The sequence below is a fragment of the Montipora foliosa genome, chromosome 1, assembly GCF_036669935.1.
Source record: "Montipora foliosa isolate CH-2021 chromosome 1, ASM3666993v2, whole genome shotgun sequence".
NCBI classification, from domain to species: Eukaryota; Metazoa; Cnidaria; class Anthozoa; order Scleractinia; family Acroporidae; genus Montipora; species Montipora foliosa.
Window position 1 is genome coordinate 63302718 of NC_090869.1, and position 20638 is coordinate 63323355.

The 20638-nt window shown below is 39.5% G+C and overlaps 1 protein-coding gene across 7 annotated transcripts in view; it reads right to left on the minus strand.

Moving 5' to 3' along the window:
* Positions 1-933: 933 nt before the first annotated feature.
* Positions 934-20638, minus strand: part of LOC138004330 (CUB domain-containing protein-like) — a 37591-nt gene continuing 17886 nt past the window's right edge. For 4 of the 7 annotated variants that reach the window (XM_068850821.1, XM_068850829.1, XM_068850843.1 and 1 more), the window contains 7 exons: positions 14203-14278; positions 9179-9673; positions 7380-7536; positions 6689-6996; positions 4575-4731; positions 3360-3697; positions 934-2170 (listed from right to left, as the gene is read on the minus strand). In XM_068850821.1, the coding sequence (XP_068706922.1) occupies positions 2160-2170; positions 3360-3697; positions 4575-4731; positions 6689-6996; positions 7380-7536; positions 9179-9673; positions 14203-14278 (1542 nt within the window). In that variant the 3' untranslated portion in view covers positions 934-2159. Of the gene's footprint in view, positions 2171-3359; positions 3698-4574; positions 4732-6688; positions 6997-7379; positions 7537-9178; positions 9674-14202; positions 14279-17865; positions 17976-20638 lie in introns of those variants that run through there. The other 3 variants (XM_068850860.1, XM_068850851.1, XM_068850816.1) reach the window with 2 other exon arrangements.

Sequence of the window (20638 nt, forward strand, 5' to 3'; positions counted from 1 at the left end):
TTACGGCTTTCCCACCCTGCTAGCAAAGCCTTTCTTTTGCTTGCTCCATTTTGGCGTTCTCGAGATAGACTGCATGAATCGAGTAAGATCTTTATTGGGTATGTGCTGCATGTTGCCAGGATACAGTCTCAACCCCTAGGCTAATATGCCAGATCTCTCCGACATCTTGGTTTTTCACTAAACGCATGCTCGCAGTGGAAAAGCTAGTTTAACGAGAGGAAACAAGATTAACTAGTCCAGAAGTTCCGGCTGCGGCAGCTTCAAAGAGTTGACGCTATTCAGGCAGGGCCTCCTTTTCTCCTCATCCGTAAAGAAAAAGACAAAAGGAGGCTCTGCTTCCAGGGTGTGGCTTTCCATACCTGCTGGGTTATGAACGTCTGACGCTGTTGATGAGATTTAACCCATGAAAGTGAGATTAATCGTCGTAATTGGATAACCGAGATTGAATGATCTAACCAGAGAGCTAGAAACGAAATATATGTCTGAGGTCGAAAATTCAATAATATGATAAAAGCAATATGAGCTTGCTTGCTCGATTTTAGCGTTCTCGGGAAAGACTCTGCAAAAATCGAGTAAGATCTTTGTTGAGTATGCGCTGCATGTTGCTTTACAGTCTCGAACCCAAACCTAATATGCCAGATCTCGACGCCATCTCAATTATAACCATCGTTTTTATCACTAAACGGATGCTTGCACTGGAAAAACGGGTTTGACGAAAGACCAGAAATTCGGGCTGCGGCGGCTTCAGGCAGAGCCTCCTTTTCTCCTCCTCAGTAAAGAAATCAAAAGACAAACGGAGGCTCTGCTAGAAGGGTGGAGCTATGAATAAAAGACCTAAAAAACCGGTTAAACGGCTCTGATCGGACATGAATCTTCTCTAATGTTGGAATATACATGTACAGAGCATAACTGAGCCTACAAGTAATAAAAAAAACTCCTTTCCTCACCATTTTGTTTGTTTTCTGATTAATTTTATTGGATAATTCTATTTTGATTTTACAACCGATCGCGATCAGTTTCCATATTAGGTCATACGGTATATGGGCTTATAAGAGAGAGGTCCAAAATTTAATAATGTTCTAGATTAGCTCTGTTTTACGCCGAGTGGGTTTTCCTCTTAGAGAACTTCCTTTGGGTGTCAGGATTCAGCCATTTTAACTGCTCCAACGAGTGGTTTAAAACAACGGACACAAATACATAAACAACAGGCAATGTACTCTGACCCGTATTATTGAACGTATTAGAGCTGCGTCCAACACTGATTCAATGAACTGAGCAATGTTTAATAAACGAGCAGGGGTGATTTATCGGGGTTTTCACCCGATAAAACACGACATGCGAGCTTATTGAACGGCTTCAAAAACATTCCACAAAAAGCGTGGAGTCCAGACAGTGGTGCAAAATGTGAGAGGAAGATATTAGCATTAAAAAAAAAAACACAAGACGGGCCTCATTACTATTCCTTATACAAAGAATTCTAATAAGGAGTGTTATTTCGGGTTTAAATTAAATCTCATGCACGTGACGTTTTATTGGTGCCTTGATAGGCTGTTAGGTTCATGAATCGTTAATTAATTATGGAAAGGTTGGTAAAGAGTTTCTGGTTCCTGTCAGTTTTCTCCGTTTCTCCAAAATAGATTATAAGCTCAAAAATATATATTTTATACAGAGTGCAACTAGCGCTCCATCGCCATATCTATTGCACCAAACTTTTTAGAGCGGTTTTCAATTGAATGTCGAAAGTAATTAGCGAATTTCTTTGGATTTGCATTACTTCACTCAGTGATTGGTTCAAAGTTCTCGCGCAACTTTTTCAACCAATTAGAAGTGAAACCAAAACCAATCGTGACTCGCGCGTGCACATTTTCCCGCGCTTTGTGTCGGTTTCCTGTAATTACTTCGAGTTTTGATTGGTTTTCTGGATTGTCTCCGTCCTTTTTGATTAGCCAAAGTAATTACTTTGGTTTTGGTTTTACGACACTCGATTGAAACTCGCTCTATCAGATCTTCAAGTCATTATATATACAAAGTTAAAACGTTTTTTTTTCTTCTTGGCTGTTGTTGTTGTTGTTCTTATTCTTCCTCTTCTTTCCTTCCTTGGTGGGAAGAGGATCTTTGTTTGTGTTTTCCTTGACAACGTGAGAATACCAGGTTTATCATTAAAATGGGACTGAAATGCAAAGGATAATAGCATTGACCATCTATTTACGAAAGTTAAAGGGGACAGGGTTAAAGATGGAAAGAGTATTATGCTAAAAGCTTGCATTTAATAGACTAGCCATCATCCAAACCGAGACAGAAGATGGATTTTGTTTTCGTCTGATTGGATAGTACGGTTACACTTTTAGGATTGATTCTTGCTGTAAAATAAGGAGTAACAGGTGCTCATCAAGGGAGCCTTTAAAAGGCCCAGTTACACTACAGAAAAGATCGGGACCGGACCCCTTAAAATATAGGTAGGGACCATAAATCTTTGCCGTGTAAACTATCCGTTGCATGTGTTTTGTGAAATGGCTCTAGACCCGCTATTTTTGGTTTTGGGGCCATAGGCAGCTATGGCCCCAAAACCGAAAAAAATCCCGAGTCCGGACCACTTTTTGCGGGTCAAGAGCGCTGTGTAAACGTGTCTCCGCTCCAACTAAAATAAAAATCTGGTTCGGACTCCGAAAGTCGGCAGTGTGAACAAAGTGCCAGGAACGTGGCCTTATAATTAAGGCTAGTTTTATCCCGTGGATAAACATTAGCAAAACCAATTGAGTTATCCACTGGATAGTGATTTATCCAGTGGACAGCGCTATCCACCCTTTGAACAACTGGGGCCTGGAGAGTAAACATATGGTGCATTATTACATGGCTCTGTCTCACGAGGACTGGGAACTACAAAATTCACGAATTTGATTGGTTAAAATCAAATTCCTATCTAGACCGGCATCTAGACCGGTAATGTTTTGCGGTGAAAAGATGCAAACTAAAATGCAAAAATATTGAGTATTTTCTTCTACCAATATTTATTTATGGAAGTGCCAAACAGCATGATGACAAAAGAGAGGATGACGAGCAAACTTTGACAGAATTAAGTTCAGCTCATCGCCACCCATCGCCGTTCGCAAGCAAAATGTCAGTTAGTACAAACCAATTACATTAACGAATTAAATTGTTCTTGTTTGCCATATAATAAACATCTTATTAACCGAGCTTAGACAGTCTGTATGGGAGAATCTTGACCTCGGTCGCGTGTACAGACCTCACTGCGTTCGGTCTGTACTCACGATCTCGGTCAAGATTCTCCCATACAGACCTCCTGCTCGGTTAATAAGAGCTAATTATTGGCTACACGTGATACTAAAACTAAGCATTACCTGGCACAACATGATACACTGCTTCAAAACCCCTTCGGGTGAAAAAATGATCCGATTTAAAGATTATCGTTATCATCTCGCCAGTTCCCCGGATATAAATTCGTTTAACACAAGAAATATTGCTATAGCTTCGAAATCTTCTCCTCCGTTTAGCATCACCCTTGTCATTGTCACTGTCTCCATCCTCATCGCATTCATCATCATCGTCGTCGTCATCGTCATCACAGTCATCATCATCACCATCATCGTCATCTTTATCGTCAACATCGTCGCGGCCGTAGACGCCACTCAAACGACGCACTGCCCGCCATCCTTGCATGATCTGGACGTAGTCGTGGCTATAAACAAAACATTAAGCCGAGAATGTTTCATTTCATTAAGAAAAATGCTAATTTTCTCTATATAATTTCATAATAAAATGCTTAACAAGCGCTGTGATTGGCCTAACCACGCAGGGGAAGAGACTCTAAGATTGCGGATCTGAATAATGAAAATGAAAAGCGAGATGTTTATTAAACAGCTTCTCGCAATAGCCGTTGACAGTTGATGTTGTATCGGCCTGGGCCATTTTGTTCGAAAGCCGATTAACTTAATCCAAGATTAGTGTAAACTTCTGTTTCATAATTTCAACTTTTTAGTGAAAGTTTCTTTTGCTTATTTTTGTTTTCCAGGATTGAGTTCTTCTAATGTAAAGTTTTGCCGAATATCAGCTTTAAACAACATTTGGGAGTAGAGAAATAATTTTCTTGGTTAATTTATAATCTGGGATTAGCGTTAATCGGCGGCTTTTGAACAATCGGGCCCTGAAGAATAGTATCACGAGAAAGCGCATACGGTGAGAAGTTTCCCTGCCCAAGTGGATATTTTAGGGTCATGACAATTGGGAAATAAATAAATAAATTAGAATAAAAGAATATCACAGGTAACGACAGAAAATGAATGAGGCATCTTTAGGGAGGGAAGAAGAATTTGGCTCCTTACATAGGGTTTTCGTTGAATCGTAGCTCTTTTTAATGCATTACAGTCTAATTGGGATCAATAATTTTGTTCTTTTTACCAAGACCATCGTTAGGAATGAGATTGTTAATCAAGATTCACAGCACCGGAAACAAGAAAACCCAGAAGCATTTTAACGGGGTAAAAGGAACTATGAGAAACTGACCCTGGCCCAAAAACCCTCGCAATTAGGGTAGACTACCTAATAAATCCTCTTACCAACGCTCAGTTTCAAACGTTCTGAAGTCCAAAATCAGAACTGAACCAAGAGGTACGGTGATTGTGAATCTGCAGTCAGCGTTGTTGGGATAGTTTCTAGGGAAACCAGGAGATGTAAAGGTGCCTGATGGAATTGTCAGTGGTGATCCACAAGGAACTAGAGAAGAGAAAACATGGATACGTACATATCTGCTGTTTAAGCGAGGACAGCGACAGCTACGAGATCGCCCTAAAGCAAATACGTCTGAAGCCAATGTTACACGAGCCGATTTTTATAGCCGATTTTAACGTAACATTGCTGCATTAAAAGTTGTCTCGTGTAATGCCGCATTACCTAATGCGGCATTAATGCGGCAAGACCTAATTTTAAGATTATGGCGTGAACGCGAGCACTCGACGGGAAATTCTCAAATTTTCTCTGCAATTTTATTCTGAAATGTTGACACACACTTTCCATGCCGGAAGACCCGTAATGACCGCCAAATTTTTACATTGAACAAAAACAGGAGCTCATCAAGGGGACCGGAGGGTTAGTTTCTCATACTTGGCCATTCAGGGAGTCAACCCCTTCCCGAGTAGATTTATTTATAGAACGCCTCCCTTCGGAGATTCAGCACACCCACTGTTTCATACGCCAATCTCCCTTGGGAGATTCAGCACTCCCACTGTTGTAAAAGCCAATCAAAACAAAGCTACCTCAGCGTCAAGGGAAATACGATACTTTTCGCGGGAAAACCAGCTCCTAAATTTACTCGGGAAAGAGTTGACTCAAGGAATTAGTGGACATAGAGGTTCCCTTTGATGAGCTCCTGATGGGAAGTAGTATTTTTACACAACGTTCTCGTAGCCGTCCTTGCCGTCTTCCTTGCTTAAGCTCCCTTTTCATGGTTTTCGCTCACACGATCAACGATGGAGTGTTTTTAAGAGAAACGAAAGAAAATGTTCCCATAAGAATGGGATTCCATTCCCGGACCACTGGTTTGGGACATCAACATGACTATTGTTTCTTGGTTTAGAAAACCAATATGACGGACGGATGTTACGTCTCGTGAAAACCGAGAATTGGGGTGGTTCTGGTCCATTAGAGCATCAAACCAATCATATCCCAGATATGTCCATGGGTCACAAAGTGAACCCTCGCTCTCCTCCCCGGCTTCAACGTCAGTCATGTCAAGGAATACAGACAACGTCAAAAAATGTCCCCTTGGTAAACGCTCCACCTTGGGTGATAAACAGCTGCATTTACACAAATCTTCAAAAAGTTAAGAATGACACTAACCATTTTTGTTGGAAATAAATAGCAAATGCATAGACTTAGAGCGGTTTTCAGTTGAGTGTCGAAAGTAATTAGCGAATATTGCTTTGGTTTTGCATTACTTTACTCTGTCCCTGCGCCATTTTTCCGACCAATCAGAAGTGAAACCAAAACCAATCGTTGCTTGCGCGTGCACATTTTCCCGCACTTTGTGTCGGCTACGTGTAATTACTTCGAGTTTTGATTGGTTTACTGGATTGTCTCCGTCCTTTTGGATTGGCCAAAGTAATTACTTTGGTTTTGGTTTTGCGACACTCGATTGAAACTCGCTCTAAGAGGGCACTTGGTATTGGATATCAAAATTGGCATGTAACGTACTAGTTACACGCATTTCTCGACATAACAGTCAAAACCAAACGCATCAAATGAAATAATTCCATTTGCGCTTGTTGCTTGTCAGTAGCGGAGTCAACTTAGGCATATCCAACTCGCATGCGCTTATAGAGTAATTGCTAAATATAATTCAGAACGAATCTCTGTTGCATTTAAAGTTTCCACTGCCAAAGGAAAATTTAAATTCGTCCGGGATTTGGATTTTGCAAAATAAATCACCGATCATTACTCTTTAATTTCTTACTGTTTTTTCGTATTCATGCAGACCTTCGCAAACAAATGTGGAAAAAAAAAAATGAAAGAGACGAGGTTTTCTTGACATTTCGATGCTCATTACGGCGAAATGAATTACTGCAAACTTAAGATAAACTTGAGCTCTCAAAAGTCACGATGGTAGTGCACTGAGGTACATAAACTATAAAGAAATTTCTTTTGTCAAGTTTTGGGATTGTAATAAATCACTCACTTGGTGCAGGTAGCGGGGAAGCCACGTTGTATTTGACAAAGAAACCTCTTCTAGTTATACTATAATCGGATCGAAAAAGAATCCTGATTATTTCTCCTGTTCCGTGAATCGTTAAGACTCCGCCATTTTCCTCGTCCTCGATGTCATCCAGATCATCAAGGTCGTCCAAGAAATCGTCATCATCGCAGTCGTCATCATCATCGTAATAAGGTTTTTTAACATCATCGTCATGATCATCATCATCATCATCACCTCCCGTCAGTCGGCGAACCAGTCTTGGACCGACGTAAATTTCCACAAAATCATAACTAAAAAGAGATCACGGCAATATACAACGCACTTAGCAACATGCAGTTAATGGCTGCCCCTACAAGACTTGCATTTGCCGAAAGGCAACTGAAGGCTTTGACCAGAAACTCTCATGCATGCGCACGCGCTTTGGATATAGGCTTCATCCACTGCCTAGTAGTTCGTTCCCGGAGGCTGCTATCCTATTGAACAGCACTTCAGGGAACGAGATTGATTCAAGAAACTACTTTAATGAAATAAACTGCGTTGTTTCCATATAGAAAATATTTTCCTTGAATAAGTCCTCTTTATTCCTTTTTTTTAATTTCCAAAAAATTAATTTGTTTGGCGTTTGATTCAAAGAACGCATGACACGGTGAAAAGGAAACAAAGCGTTACTTACCACTTTTCAGTTTTGAAGAAAAGAAAGTTTAGCTTGAGTTGGGATCCCAGTGGTACAGTGATTGTCCAAACACAGAAGGCGTTGTTAGGGTAACGAAGAGGATAAAAAGGAGAAGTGAAGAACCCGGATGGAAGAGTCAGTGGACCTCCACAGAGCGCTGACGTATAGAAGAAAAGAAACAGCTGATATTTCTAGTAATAATTATAATTATAATTATAATTATAATCATCATTCATCTTCTCCAGCTAATTTGGCTGCTAAAAAGTGCTCTACTAATTGGGAAGACTGTATCACACAAAAATAAAGCAGATGAAATGAAAGGTTGCTTTTTTATGAGGAGGGAAAACCGGAGCACCCGCGTAGAGAGAAGTAACAAACTGAAACCACCTATCTTGTCGAGTCGGGGAATCGAGCCTTGACCACCTTGGTGGAGAGAGGGTGCTTTCACCACAGTACGTACCACCCTGCTCCCCTGAATTATATCAATACTACCAATATATTCATTAACCTTTCTGCTGCGACTTCAGCGGCGAGTGCGGAACAAGAAAGCGACTACGACTACTTCAGTGAGCGCAATTTTGACCACGATTACTATTGTCATCAACACATACAGCGAGTTTCAATCGAGTGTCGTAAAAGCAAAACCAAAGCAATTACTTTGACCACTGAATCCAAAAGGGCGGAGACAATTTAGAAAACCAATGAAAACTCGAAGTAATTACGCGTAGCCGACACAAAGCGCGGGAAAATGTGCACGCGCGAGCCGCGATTGGTTTAGGTTTCACTATTTTAAAAAAGTGGCGCGACAACTTTGAACCGATCAGTAGAGCGAGTTTCAATTGAGTGTCATAAAACCAAAACCAAAATAATTACTTTGGCCAATCAAAAAGGGCGAAGACAATCCAGTAAAGCAACCAAAACTCGAGGTAATTACACGTAGCCGACACAAAGCGCGGGAAAACGTGCCTGCGCGAGCCACGATTGGTTTGGGTTTCACTTGTGATTGGTTGAAAAAATGGCGCGAGAACTTTGAACCAAAGCAATTCACTAATTGCTTTCGACACTCAATTAAAAACGGTTCTAAATGAAGTAATGCAAAAACCAAAGCAATTCGCTAATTACTTTCGACACTCAATTGAAAATCGCTCTATGCACGTCTCTTCGAAGTTTTTTGTTTTCCCAGGTTATCTTTGTTTAGAACAGCTTCTTTAGCCAGGTATTGTCAACTTCGCTAATTAGTGTGCAATATATTTCATTATGTCGTAGATGCATGGAATGATATGGGAGTCTGAAAGAAACTAAATCCTGGACAAAGCCGGGTGGGAAAATGACGCTAATGGAGGTCAAATAACAAACATCTATTTTCTCCGCCTCCGATCCAATATTAATTTATAAATTTCGGGAAATTCCAGGACAGCGTGTCGGAGCCCTTTCTTTACACAAGTTCATTTTTTCGTAACAAATCTGTTAAGAAAACGATCAGGCAAACTCCAGTTAGCGTGTCAACGTCACAGCCTCATGAGTGGGTAAAAAAACAAAGAGTGAAAGAGTGGAAGAGTGGGGTGATGAAATAATTGAAGATCTTTGGTTTGATCTTTCATTGTAAAAAGAGCTATAGAAATAAGAAATATTATTATTATTATTATTATTATCATCAATAGATTACAACAGAGTACTAAAAAAAAAAAACGGTGCTTCAAAAGATCTTAAAATAACAATAATAACAAAAGAATGCAGAAACATATATATATATATAGAGAGAGAGAGAGAGAGAGAGAGAGAGAGCGTTTTAGTTTTACCTCTTGGGACTGTAGGGGGAACAGTGGTTGGAGCCGCAGTAGTCCGAGCAACCGTTGGTGGTCGTACTGAGGTTGTTGGTGGTAATGTGGTTGTTGGTGGTAATGTGGTTGTTGGTGCTGCTGTGGTTGTTGGTGCGAGAGTTGTGGTCCGCGGATGCGTTGTTATTGGCGCTGATTGGGTTGTCGGAGCGGCCGGAGCTACTACCGCTGCAGCTACGGAAGCTGGCGCATTACAAAGAGGAGTGTCACAGCAGTTCAATGAACAATTTCGAATTGCTCCACTCCGTGTAGCATTTACCATGCTGCACGCTTTACCAGAGCAAAGAAAACTCGGAAAACATCCTTTGGAGTTGATGAGTTCATTTCGAGCTCCGTCAAAAGCTTGTAGCGTATAACAAGTTAATCCCGACGTACAGTTCTCTGTGACTTGGGATAAAGCGCAGTCTTCTATACTGGGACCATCGCAAACACTGCACTGTAAGAGAGGTACCGGAGCTGGGAGGGAACAAAAGACAATTATATCACGTACTTGAATTTTAATACAGTGATTGAATATATGTACTGATGATGAAGTGCATTAACATGAGGTTTTAGGTAAGTAATTTGAAGGCACTGAATGGCTCAATTATCACAGCGTAAGAATTGCAGCTAACAAAATGAGTCGAATATAAACCGCATAGGAAATGCATGCAACCGGCGCGCTATAAGCGCGCAAAAACACATGCGAGCCAATCCACGACATGTGTAAGAGTTAAATTTAAATTCAGGTTAATTTTAATTTCAACAGAGGTCATTTTTATTTTTAAACTACGTTGGAATTGAAAGTAGGAAACATCAACAAAAATCCATCAATTAGTAGCAATTACGTGTAATATATTGGTAAGTCAATTGGTCCTAGAGGTGTGTGGATGAACTTAGTAAAGCATAAGTTTTTCATGCGTATTTTATAAAACCCCAATGATTGTTAAGTCTAGGCACGTTTTTTAATTTTGAGCATTAAGGTTTGGGTTAGGCATACTGTGCATGATAACCGATTCTACATTTCTATCTCAGAGCTTTTTAGAAGGACACTGTTCTGACTGTTCATTGACGAATCTCCTTCGGAGAGCTGGGGCATCAATATTGAATTATCTTCAAAGGAATAAAAGAACTGAAACATACATGATGTATTGTTGATTTTTTAATTTGCTTAGTTACTTGCTCTATCTTTCGCTTACTTCGAATTCGTAACAATAAGAAGCAAGTGAAAACAAAACTTTGAAAAGTCAGGAAAAAGCTTTTAAGGAGTCCATAATCTGTTGATCAGAAACCATTTTGTAGGCTCTTGCAAGTGTTTTTTTTTTTAATTGTCTAATAAAATATTTGGTTCTTTTTAATTTTGCTGAGTCTGTTTGTAGTAATCATAAACTTTGTGATTATTTTGGCACAGTCTACTTCAAGTTCTACAATTTGAGCAAGTAGCACATTTGAATGAAGGGTTGCTTCCGTTTTCCATTTTATTAATTTTCAGCGCAAGGTAATCCTGAAGTTTCAACTTCAGTCTTTTTTTTCTTCTTCCCTTTCAGGCGGTATGAAAACTGCAGACCTCAGACTGCAGACTGCCTACAAGTAGCGCCATTAATTTAAGTCTAAGCATCCATTTTTGAACGGTTAGCTTTCAATAACTGTGATTTAGGGTTATTCAAGTGTCAGACACCGCTCTCCTTCAATGTCTGACTCATCCACTTCTTCAAATTATTGACCATTTCCATGCTCTTTATTTTATGTGTGTTGTCCACTCATTTGTGGCCACTTCGTACGGCATTTTGGCAATGGTTTTGTGAATGATTACACCTTTTTTACGAGCGGTTTCTCCAAGATAATGAAACCAGTGGTTTGGTGACAAGTTTTTTTTTTAATTAAGGGCGGTGCCTACTAATTCACAGATATTTTTTCGCGGTTTAATTAATATGCAGGAAAAGCAGATCTTAACAAGTGTTATTGAAATCCAAAGAGAAAATTGAGGGTAAACACGAATTTTTCGAAGATAATTAATCAACAACATTTGTCAAAAGCTATAAAATACAAAGCAATGTATGGCGTTCTTTTCCAAATTGAAGCTTAATTATGTCCATCCACACGTGTGTGTACGTGTCCGCGCGTATAGCCCACATAACCCGCATCACACAGGTCACATTGAAAGCGATAAACGAAGCGTTGTTGGTTGACGATCTGTGGCTTGGTTTCGCGTACTTTAAGATCTTGGTTAATTTTGCGTCTAACGAATACTGGTTGGACAGTTGTCTGCACCATTATGCTGAGATTCTTGAGCTTTTTCTTAACATAATTTGCCGATTCCTGGTCTTTAAACGGTATGACGGCATCCAATCGGGCTATTATTGTTGCCTGTGTTAGTTTACGAGCTGACTCATATTTGAGATGCTTCCTTATTCTCCTTATGTTGTATAAATAGAAATGTCCACCTCTTGCAAACAATTTTGCTTTTGTTGCAATGGAGATTCAGAGCATTTTCACTCCTTTTCAGATAAAATTAGGCCACCCTTTAACTTCGTCATAAAGTTCCATCGGCGGCCATATACACATAACTGTGCCATTCACGCATGCGCGAAATAGTGGTTTTCGTCAAGGCTTGGAAATAGCTTAAGCTCATTGGTAGAAAAAATATTTAGCAGATTTAAGGTAAGGAAGAAGGGAAGGAAAGTGAGAGACGGTAAGTGGAAGAAGAACAGAAGGCAAGGGATGGGTGGAGGGGGAATAATAAATCAATGTGTCTTTTTTCACTATTTTCTTTTTTATCCCCCCCCCTCCCTAAAAATCCAGGCCCCATTTTTTTAATTGCATCCCCATAAAACAGTTCTTAATAACCTGTAGGTTGAAAAAATTTGACCTACAATACTAGACATGGTCAGAATCATCGTGTTACAAGATCGTAGCTTATACCACATCCCCCTTCCCCCATTCAGGAAGGGGGAAACGGCGATGGGTGTTCCAACAAATGTGACGAGTATTTTAGCCTACCAAAAATATTAAGATGCTGGTTAACTTTGACAAGGAGTTGAGATTTCGGTTGATTCTACAGGGGCATAAACGTAACGTAAGAACCGTGCGTGTCTGGTCTTGTCGAGACAGAGGTGAGAGATGATTTCATGCAGAGTGGAACGCCTAAATCGCTCTGTTGTAAACATGGCGGTTCACAGCACCAGTGAAGTCGTCTCTCTGGCCTTTCTGTGGACGAATTCGAGGACCTACCGATACAATTTGAGCAAGTTTTGAAAGCTAAAAGCTTCAATCGATGCTGTGTTTTGCCTGTAGGACTGGGTGGCTCCACACTTATAAGAAAATCTATGAAATGAGAATCGGGGGTCTTCCCTTGTCATGGAACGGCCGAATTACCCAGAATTCCTTTTAGGCATGAAGGAGGCAAGCGGAGACTGGTCCTCATCAAATGAGGAAAAAGTAGCGAGAAGAAGATTTTTAGGCGGATACTAAGGTGTAGCTAAGGTGCGTGCTGTTAACGTAGACTTTTTATCACAGGAAATTCGGCCTGGCCTTTAGTAATTTCTTGTCAAAGAAACGGTATAATGTAAATTACCTGTCCTCTTACGTACCACTTAAGTCAAACTCTACATCTCTATCCAATAAGCGCATTCAAAATTCCCCCTTATTATTGTATAAAAGTAGTTAAAGAAAGAAAAGGCTTGTCCATATGAAAAATACGTTTTCTCTCTCGTTCTCTTCTTATGCATGATCTTCGTGGAACTTACATTCCGTCCCTCAATAAACCTAGAACAACCAGTTATGGTCTTAGTTCTTTTTCTTACGTATTAACTAAGTACGTTGCGAAATGCGCTACCTGATTTTTCCCGTACCACTGAGTTTACTGGTTTTAAACTAATCCAGGGCCGGATTTTGTACAGCGGCTTTTCGTTTTGATTAATATATCTTTAAATATTATTTAGTATTTAGTTATGTATCTGTATATATTATGTATGTTAGCTGTAATGTGTCGAAGATGTTATTCAGAAATTCAAGATGAAATAAAGTTTTATGCATGCATGTATGTTACCTTCGGCAGGGCGCAAGCGTGCACTTTGTAATCTGCGACTCCAGTGCTTACCATATGACAGATAAAATGACTTTTCTCTTGAATATATAAGCCATCGAAATATTACGTTAAATTGTAATGACAAGGGAGGTTTGGAGCTGTGAGTAGGCGTGGGATTTGTCTCATATGGTTTAGGGGCCGACATATCCCTCCCTCAATGCCGTACCGGGAGGCGAGGTCGGTAGCAGAAAGCAGCGAAGGGCCAACTGCGTCCAAAAGCGATCGCACGGGCCGAAATCCCAGGATGACTCGTTTGGTACGACGCTCCAGCGCCAAGTCTGGAGGTACTGCATATTTTTGTCGTCTCGTCTTCAAACATTCCGTCAGCGCATGCGTGCGTAAATGTTCAGCCTCTCCGATACCTACAATACTAGACATATTCAGTTGGAACACTTAGCGAATGGTCAGAATCATCGTGTTACAAGATCGTAGCTTATACCACATCCCCCTTCCCCCAATTCAATGTTGTGTGAGAATTTTTCGGGCGACTACTAGTAGTTGTGGAAATCAACATTGGAAGAAGGGGGAAACGGGGATGGGTGTTCCAACAAATGTGACGAGTATTGTAGGTTGAAAAAATTAATCTAGGTTGAAATGAAATTAACCTGAATTTATATTGAACCTGTAACACATGCAAATTAGTTTTCTCTTTACCAAAAGCAGTATATACGACTACGTGCATACTTTCTTCGTTATTGTTGCCAACCTTTATTTATTTTAAGCGCCAACGTAGTTGAACTCAGGGAAAGACGTCATATTTTTTTACATTGTTTCGACTTATATTAAATGCAGATGAAAGAGGAACACTCTTGCTCAATAACTACCCTATACCCCTTTGGCCAAAAGTAAGGCCCTAAGAGCACAGGAACACATCGGGAACACTATCCTTGGAATCACTATTTCTTTATACACTTCGTACCTTGTTCTTGCGGTTGTGAAAGCAAATCTGGGTAAAAAGAACGCGCCTGGATCGAAGCCAGCCATGCCAACACCATCTATCAGAGAACGAAATAAATTCGGTTGTTATTTGCCACTACAAACATCGTCGTTCTGAATCATCGGGCTTGCTTAAAATTCACAATTATTCTTAAAATAAGTGCTGATATAACCTTTCCGCATTTCAGTGCGAGCAGTACTCCGATATCTCAATTGAGCCAAAACGAATGACTGTCCTATAGATCGTGCATAGATGCACCATGCATCCAAACTTAGATCATCGGCTCGATTTCTCTAATAAACAGAGAAACGCAAAGTAGCCGACTGTGATCGAAGTACGCTTTCCGCTTTAAGGTGATTCCCTAGTATTGCACTGCGCATCCTGTTCTGCGCATAACACAGTGTAAGCCCCGTTCGTATTCAGGCATGGCTAAGAGGCTTTATGGTCAAATTTCATGGCTCTTTGTCTCACAAGTCTCAACGGATATTTCTAAACAAAACAATGTTTAAATTTAACCATAAAGACTCGTACCAATGTGTGAATATTGATATATCGAACGTGGCCAAAAACATTTCAAAATGCCGACCTTTCGTGAGGGAAAGCTCGCTAGAAAGAAGAATGGCCGTTTTCAGAGCACAGCAGTAAAGAGCAAAACAAGAAACGTTTTGGACTCTCACAAAACAAAAAGTCGAGTGATAGCCTTGATAATGCTAAAGAAGATTTAAGTCCGACTGTGAAAGTGAAACCGCGCTATCGGGGAGACGTGTTGTCGAGGGGTCGAGCTTGGTTTGCTTTCTGTTTTCTCCTAAACGAGGTTGGTGACCTATCTTTTTTTTGGCATAATTTTATTCTCTTACTCATCTTCTTTGCGCTGTAAAAAAATTACAAAAAATTTACGTCAGAAAAAAAAGTTACAGGAAAGATAGTATTCGTAGCCATCACTCGTGGACACAAAATTGTCTCCTCGAGATCACGCACCCGAAGAACATTTGTAGTCAGTGCCTTTTCAAGACTTGTGCCTGTGCCATAAAACAAACATTAAATTATTCCTTTTGAGCAACACAATTCACCTGTTTTGTTATTTAAAGAATTACGTCAAAGCTGTGCTTCCTGTTCGTGCAAAACGTAGCCTGAACCGATGGAATAAACTTGTCCTTGATAGGTGAAGGCGCAATGATTAAATGAGTAACTTGAGCAAGTTATGTCTCTCAAACGAGCTTGGTGACCTACTTTTTTAATTGCACATTTCGAGTCACCATAATATAGGGAACAATCGAGAAAAGTTTTAAAAAAATCTTACGACAACTTCTATTACTAAGGAATCACCTTAACTCCCGAAACTACATGGCGTCTTCTGTACTCATTAGAGCATGCGCGTCCCATTAAGTTCGTCAATAGAGAACTTCCACAGGGACGAAAAGATAAGAGGTGTCTCATAATACAGGCAAATACCTTAATTAATTGAGTAATTGCAAACGCCTTATAGCCTTTGTCGTTCTTTATATGTCAACTTGCATGAAAAACTATAACCTTGAATTTTAGAAAACACAGCCAAAGAAGCAGCCCTGATAACGTAAGGCTAAGTGAAATCAGGCTAAATAGTGGCTATTCTGATTGCAAAAGTTTCCCTTTTTCATTCAGCTGCAAATTGTTAAGCTGTTATTTGTGTCTATGGTCTTCCACTATAGCGTAGGCCATATGCATTTCTTGTCATCGAGCGCGGGAATATACTTCCCTTCATTTATCAGTAAATTTGGAGATCTGTATGTTGCTTTACAATGACGAGTCGTAGACAAGAATGTAGTCATTAATTGTGTCATTAAAGAGTACTAATTAGGGCAACATCTAAACTGCATCGGGGAATTTACAGGGGCATTTGTCGTTGGTCAAATCTGGGCTCAGGTTAAAGCCGTTTTAACCTACAATAGGTTGAATAGGTGATCTTCATTTTACATTAGTTGAAAGCAGCTATCAACCCCACCCCACCCCCCCAACTCCCCCCCAAAAAAAGGATTGAAAACACTTATAGCCTCCCTCGACAAACTCTGTCTTAAGCAACACATCTTTTCAATGTCTCGTATCATCATATTGGTTTGTATATTGAGAAACAAAGAACTCGGACCCTTCAGATCTATAGTTCGGTGTCATCACCACTACACTAAAAGGACGAACATGTTGATATCCATGTATGATAACCAAAACTAATCCTAACGTGACCCTAATTTTCCCTTGGTTTAATTTAGGCTCCAAAAAAGTTTCTTCAACTCATTTGAGTGCGTATTCAACCTGAGAAAAATGAGGATCACCAATAAAACGGATTCAACCTGAGAACGTATTTTATCATCAACATATACTCGTTTCTAGCGGCTGCTACCTTCATAAATTATTAATGTAATTTAGAGCAATAATACTAAAGGACGGTGCCTACTATTGATATTGCGCATACGTTTTGCGCATCTTATACAGAGATATTCTTGCTTACTTATACAGAGATATTCTTGTGCCGTTTAAAACTATCCGGAGAAAGTAGATATTAGAAAGTCCTCTTGGTATCCCAAAAGAAAATTGGAGGTAACCATGCATTTTTGAGAGATAATTAAGCTTCAATTTGAGAAAGAACTCCATAGATTGCTTTGTATTTTAAAGCTTTTTACAATATTATTCATCAATTATCTTTAAAAAATGCGAGGTTATCCCCAATTTTCGTTTTGGAATTCAATGACATTTGTTAAAATCCACAATTTCCTCCATAATCATAAACCGGGGCAAAAATTCCTTTGAATTAGTAGGCACCGTCCTTAAAAACTTATCTTTTCTTGCAAAACCTTCCTCTTCCCCCTCCCCTCCCCTCCTCAAAGGAATATCAACAGAAAATGTCTTTCACATTAGTGTGTCGAGTGCTAAATTGCACTCATAGAACTACAATAATTATGTATTAAAATCAATGCTATGCGACAACATCTGAACGTTCTCTATCGTAATTCTTGGCTAAAAACATATGCGTCTACTTAACATCCTAACAAGTTCCCTCGAGCTTATTAATCGACTGCTTAACTATTTGTGAACGAGCGCGAGTTTACCGTGAACAGGCAATGGAGAAAAGCAATATCAAAATTGTTTTTTATCACAACCAAAATATTACATGTACATCTTACATCTAACGCTAATTACTAAATCTTAAAAAAAAAGTCAACGAAAAAAAGGAAACGGTTGCATTAGTAATCGCTTTTCTTGGATGCTAAACTGACACCCCGAAATTAGTCTCTAACTCTATCAGTAAAAATTAACCGCCTTTTTCTCCAGGTGTGCAGTTGGCGATTGCCTGTATTAGATGACCAATTGAACGTTTGAAAAATTTCAAACAGATTTTACGTTTATCTTTCGATAACTACGAAGGAGTCCTTGACGTACGTGAGCAAACTCTGGTCGATAAAGGAAACTCCCTTTGTTTTTGTATCCAAATTGACGCTGTTGGCAAAATTGTGAATACCTAAACATGTTACATGGTTTTGTAAAATTGTGCTTCACGAGAACGTTTGTAGTAGAAAGTTGAAAGGCTTTCTTCTCATTGGGCTGTTCAGGAACTATCAAGAAATATCAGAATAATTCCAATGATCAATTATGAAATTGCATCCCTCAGCTTACCGTGGCGCAAGTAAAACTCGAGGCCCTCATATCTTCGTGAGCCTTGATCTGTCTCCAACTGCTTTAGTATGCGGAGGAATTCTCCTCTCAGAAGTCTATCTTGTAGTGAACGTTAGATCACTAATCTCGAGATTTATAGTACTCGCGCGATATAGAAAATTGTCTCTCATGTTGAAATTGTAAATGTTATCTCCGTGATAATCTCTAAACTTGTATTGCTGTCGTTTCTTCATAAGTTCCGACTGTAGACTAATAGATTATTACAGTATTATCACTACAAAAATATGCCCAATTTCAACGACTAAGTAGACAAAGAAATTCTCAGTGCTCTTTTTTTACCCAGTTATCAAGTAAAAGGTTCCAGTACGCAAGAGAAATTAGGGCCGTTTATACGAGAGAAAATAAGCCGCGGCGTACATAATACGCGAAAGGAACTATTTATACGAGTATAAACTCCCAGGTCAGGATAAGCCGCGGCTTGAGAAAGCCGTGAACGTAGATTTTGTACCATTTATACGGGGTGTTCGCGTCTTATGTAAGCCGCGGCCAGAGTAAGCCGCGTCATACGTAAGCCGCGGCTTATTTTCTCTCGTATAAACGGCCCTATTATGCCCTTGCTCCCATCAATTATCATTTACTCCCACTTCCATTCACTTCAGCTCAGTCATCGGCTACTATGAACAAAGGTTCCGGGTATAAACTGAACGCTCGCTTAATATGTCGGCTCATCATGCAGTTTGTATCGATCGGTTGCTTTGTTGACATACGGCAAACATGCCTTGAGTGCCTGCCCTCCACTAAGAAAAATACTTTTTTTCCGGTTAGTCTGTCAGACACCAAGTCTTATTTTTTAACTTTAAATAAGCTTTGGGCCCAATAAAACGGTTTCTGGAACGCGAGGTACAAAAACACAAGGGTTTAATCAATTTACGAAAAGCTCCCATTTGTTCATTAATTAAACTGAGTAAATTCAATAAAATACTAATGTTTAGCCATGAAGTTTGAATGTATTTAAACTCTGTAAATATAAATAATGGTTCATAATACAGGAGTACAATTAATAGCAAAGCAATTAAAAATATCTTTACAGTACATTAAAGGGGGTTGAAGAAATATGTGATTTTACTGAATTAACAGCTTGAAAGCTGTTTCTTCACACTGACCTAAGTATTTCTATTTCTAGTCCAGTTCTCTAAAAGACAGGGAACTAGGGAACTAAACAATTCTCCCGTTGTGTGCCAAGGCCATGTTGTCAAAAACAATGTCATCAGAAAGTCGTAAACGATATCTCCCTGGAATTCCTCACAATATAAATTGATAAACAGCTTCATCGATGATTCTTGTCAATATCATCTTGGCACGATTTCACTGAGATAATTTGCAATATTGGCCGGCACAAGTTCGAAGACGAGAGGGGACTTCCACGATAAGATAAATTAAATGTTCGGTTACTCACTTTATGCTCCTGTGTACGTGCTCGTAAATACTTTATTTAGGACGGCATTTCCTCATTTGGTGGCCAATATTCTTTAACTGGCTAGACAGATGAATTTCCTGTCACCATAGCTGGAGGGATTCTTTACATAACGGGGTAAAGTGCGAGGCGAATCCTCCAATCAAGGCAGACCGCAAAAACTGAAGGAGATGATTGCATGATTGAGCGGCATTGAAGAATTTATTGGTTGCATAGGGTAGAATTTCAAGAATTCCAAGAAACTGTGTATGTTAGGACACACTAAAAGACTGACTCAAGTATCTTGCAACAAGGGTCTTTCTGTGACACCTTGGCTTAGACAATCTAGACAACAAAAACGAAGTCAGCGTAGTTTAGCAAATGCAGCCGTGACAAAGTGAGCTTAGGTGATACCCAAATCCTTGTACAAACTCAATAGTTAAGAGACAATTAAAGTGAATTATGTTATCTAACCTTGGAAATCGTATATTGTAACGTTTTCTAATATTGAAATATCACAAAAAAAGAAACGTACTTGATAGAAGTATACGCCTTGGAAATGGCATGACTAAGGACTTTGTCCCAAGACGAAATGACCAAAGCGTATATTGGTATGAAGATGATCCTCATGTCGGGTTAGTTTAAGTGAGAATCAAGAATAAGTCCTAATGAAATATACATTGGACAAATGGGTCACGAACTTTGTTGCAATTTTCAGGTTAATCGTAACTGTTAAAAAAATTTCTAATTGATTATCAAGAGCTAGTCTGAGAACAGTTCCTTATTGGACACCTTATAATTGGACGGTTGTACTCGTCAATCAAGCGCACGCGAGCGGTACTTGAATCATTTATTTTTTTCCAGAGCTATTAAAAGGACTAAGAAAATGGGAGCTGATTAATTTAGCTATAAAAATTTTATCACCGTCATCTCGTATTTTGTGATAGTTACTATTTAAGCAATAGAGGACGTTTTCCTCATTTCCATAGCCTCATCTAAAAACGAGGTTGAGTTGGGAGAATTCGAGACAGTTATGCAAACCCGAGACGCAGTCTAAAATATTCCTCAAAGATCATTCGACAAATGAAGGAAATGTTGGGTTTCTTTTTACTTCTTGATTGAAACAGATTTTCTTGATACACGCTCAGATTTCCTAAAAGCCAATCAAAACACGCGTCTGAAAATACATAACCAAGCAAAATCCCTGTGATGTACGGCACAGCCGGGTTTCCATACTTTCATCTAAACACAGCTATTGGCCAATGAGAGTTCGCGTACTATCCTAATTATTTTATAATGAGATACAGTTTGGATTGAACA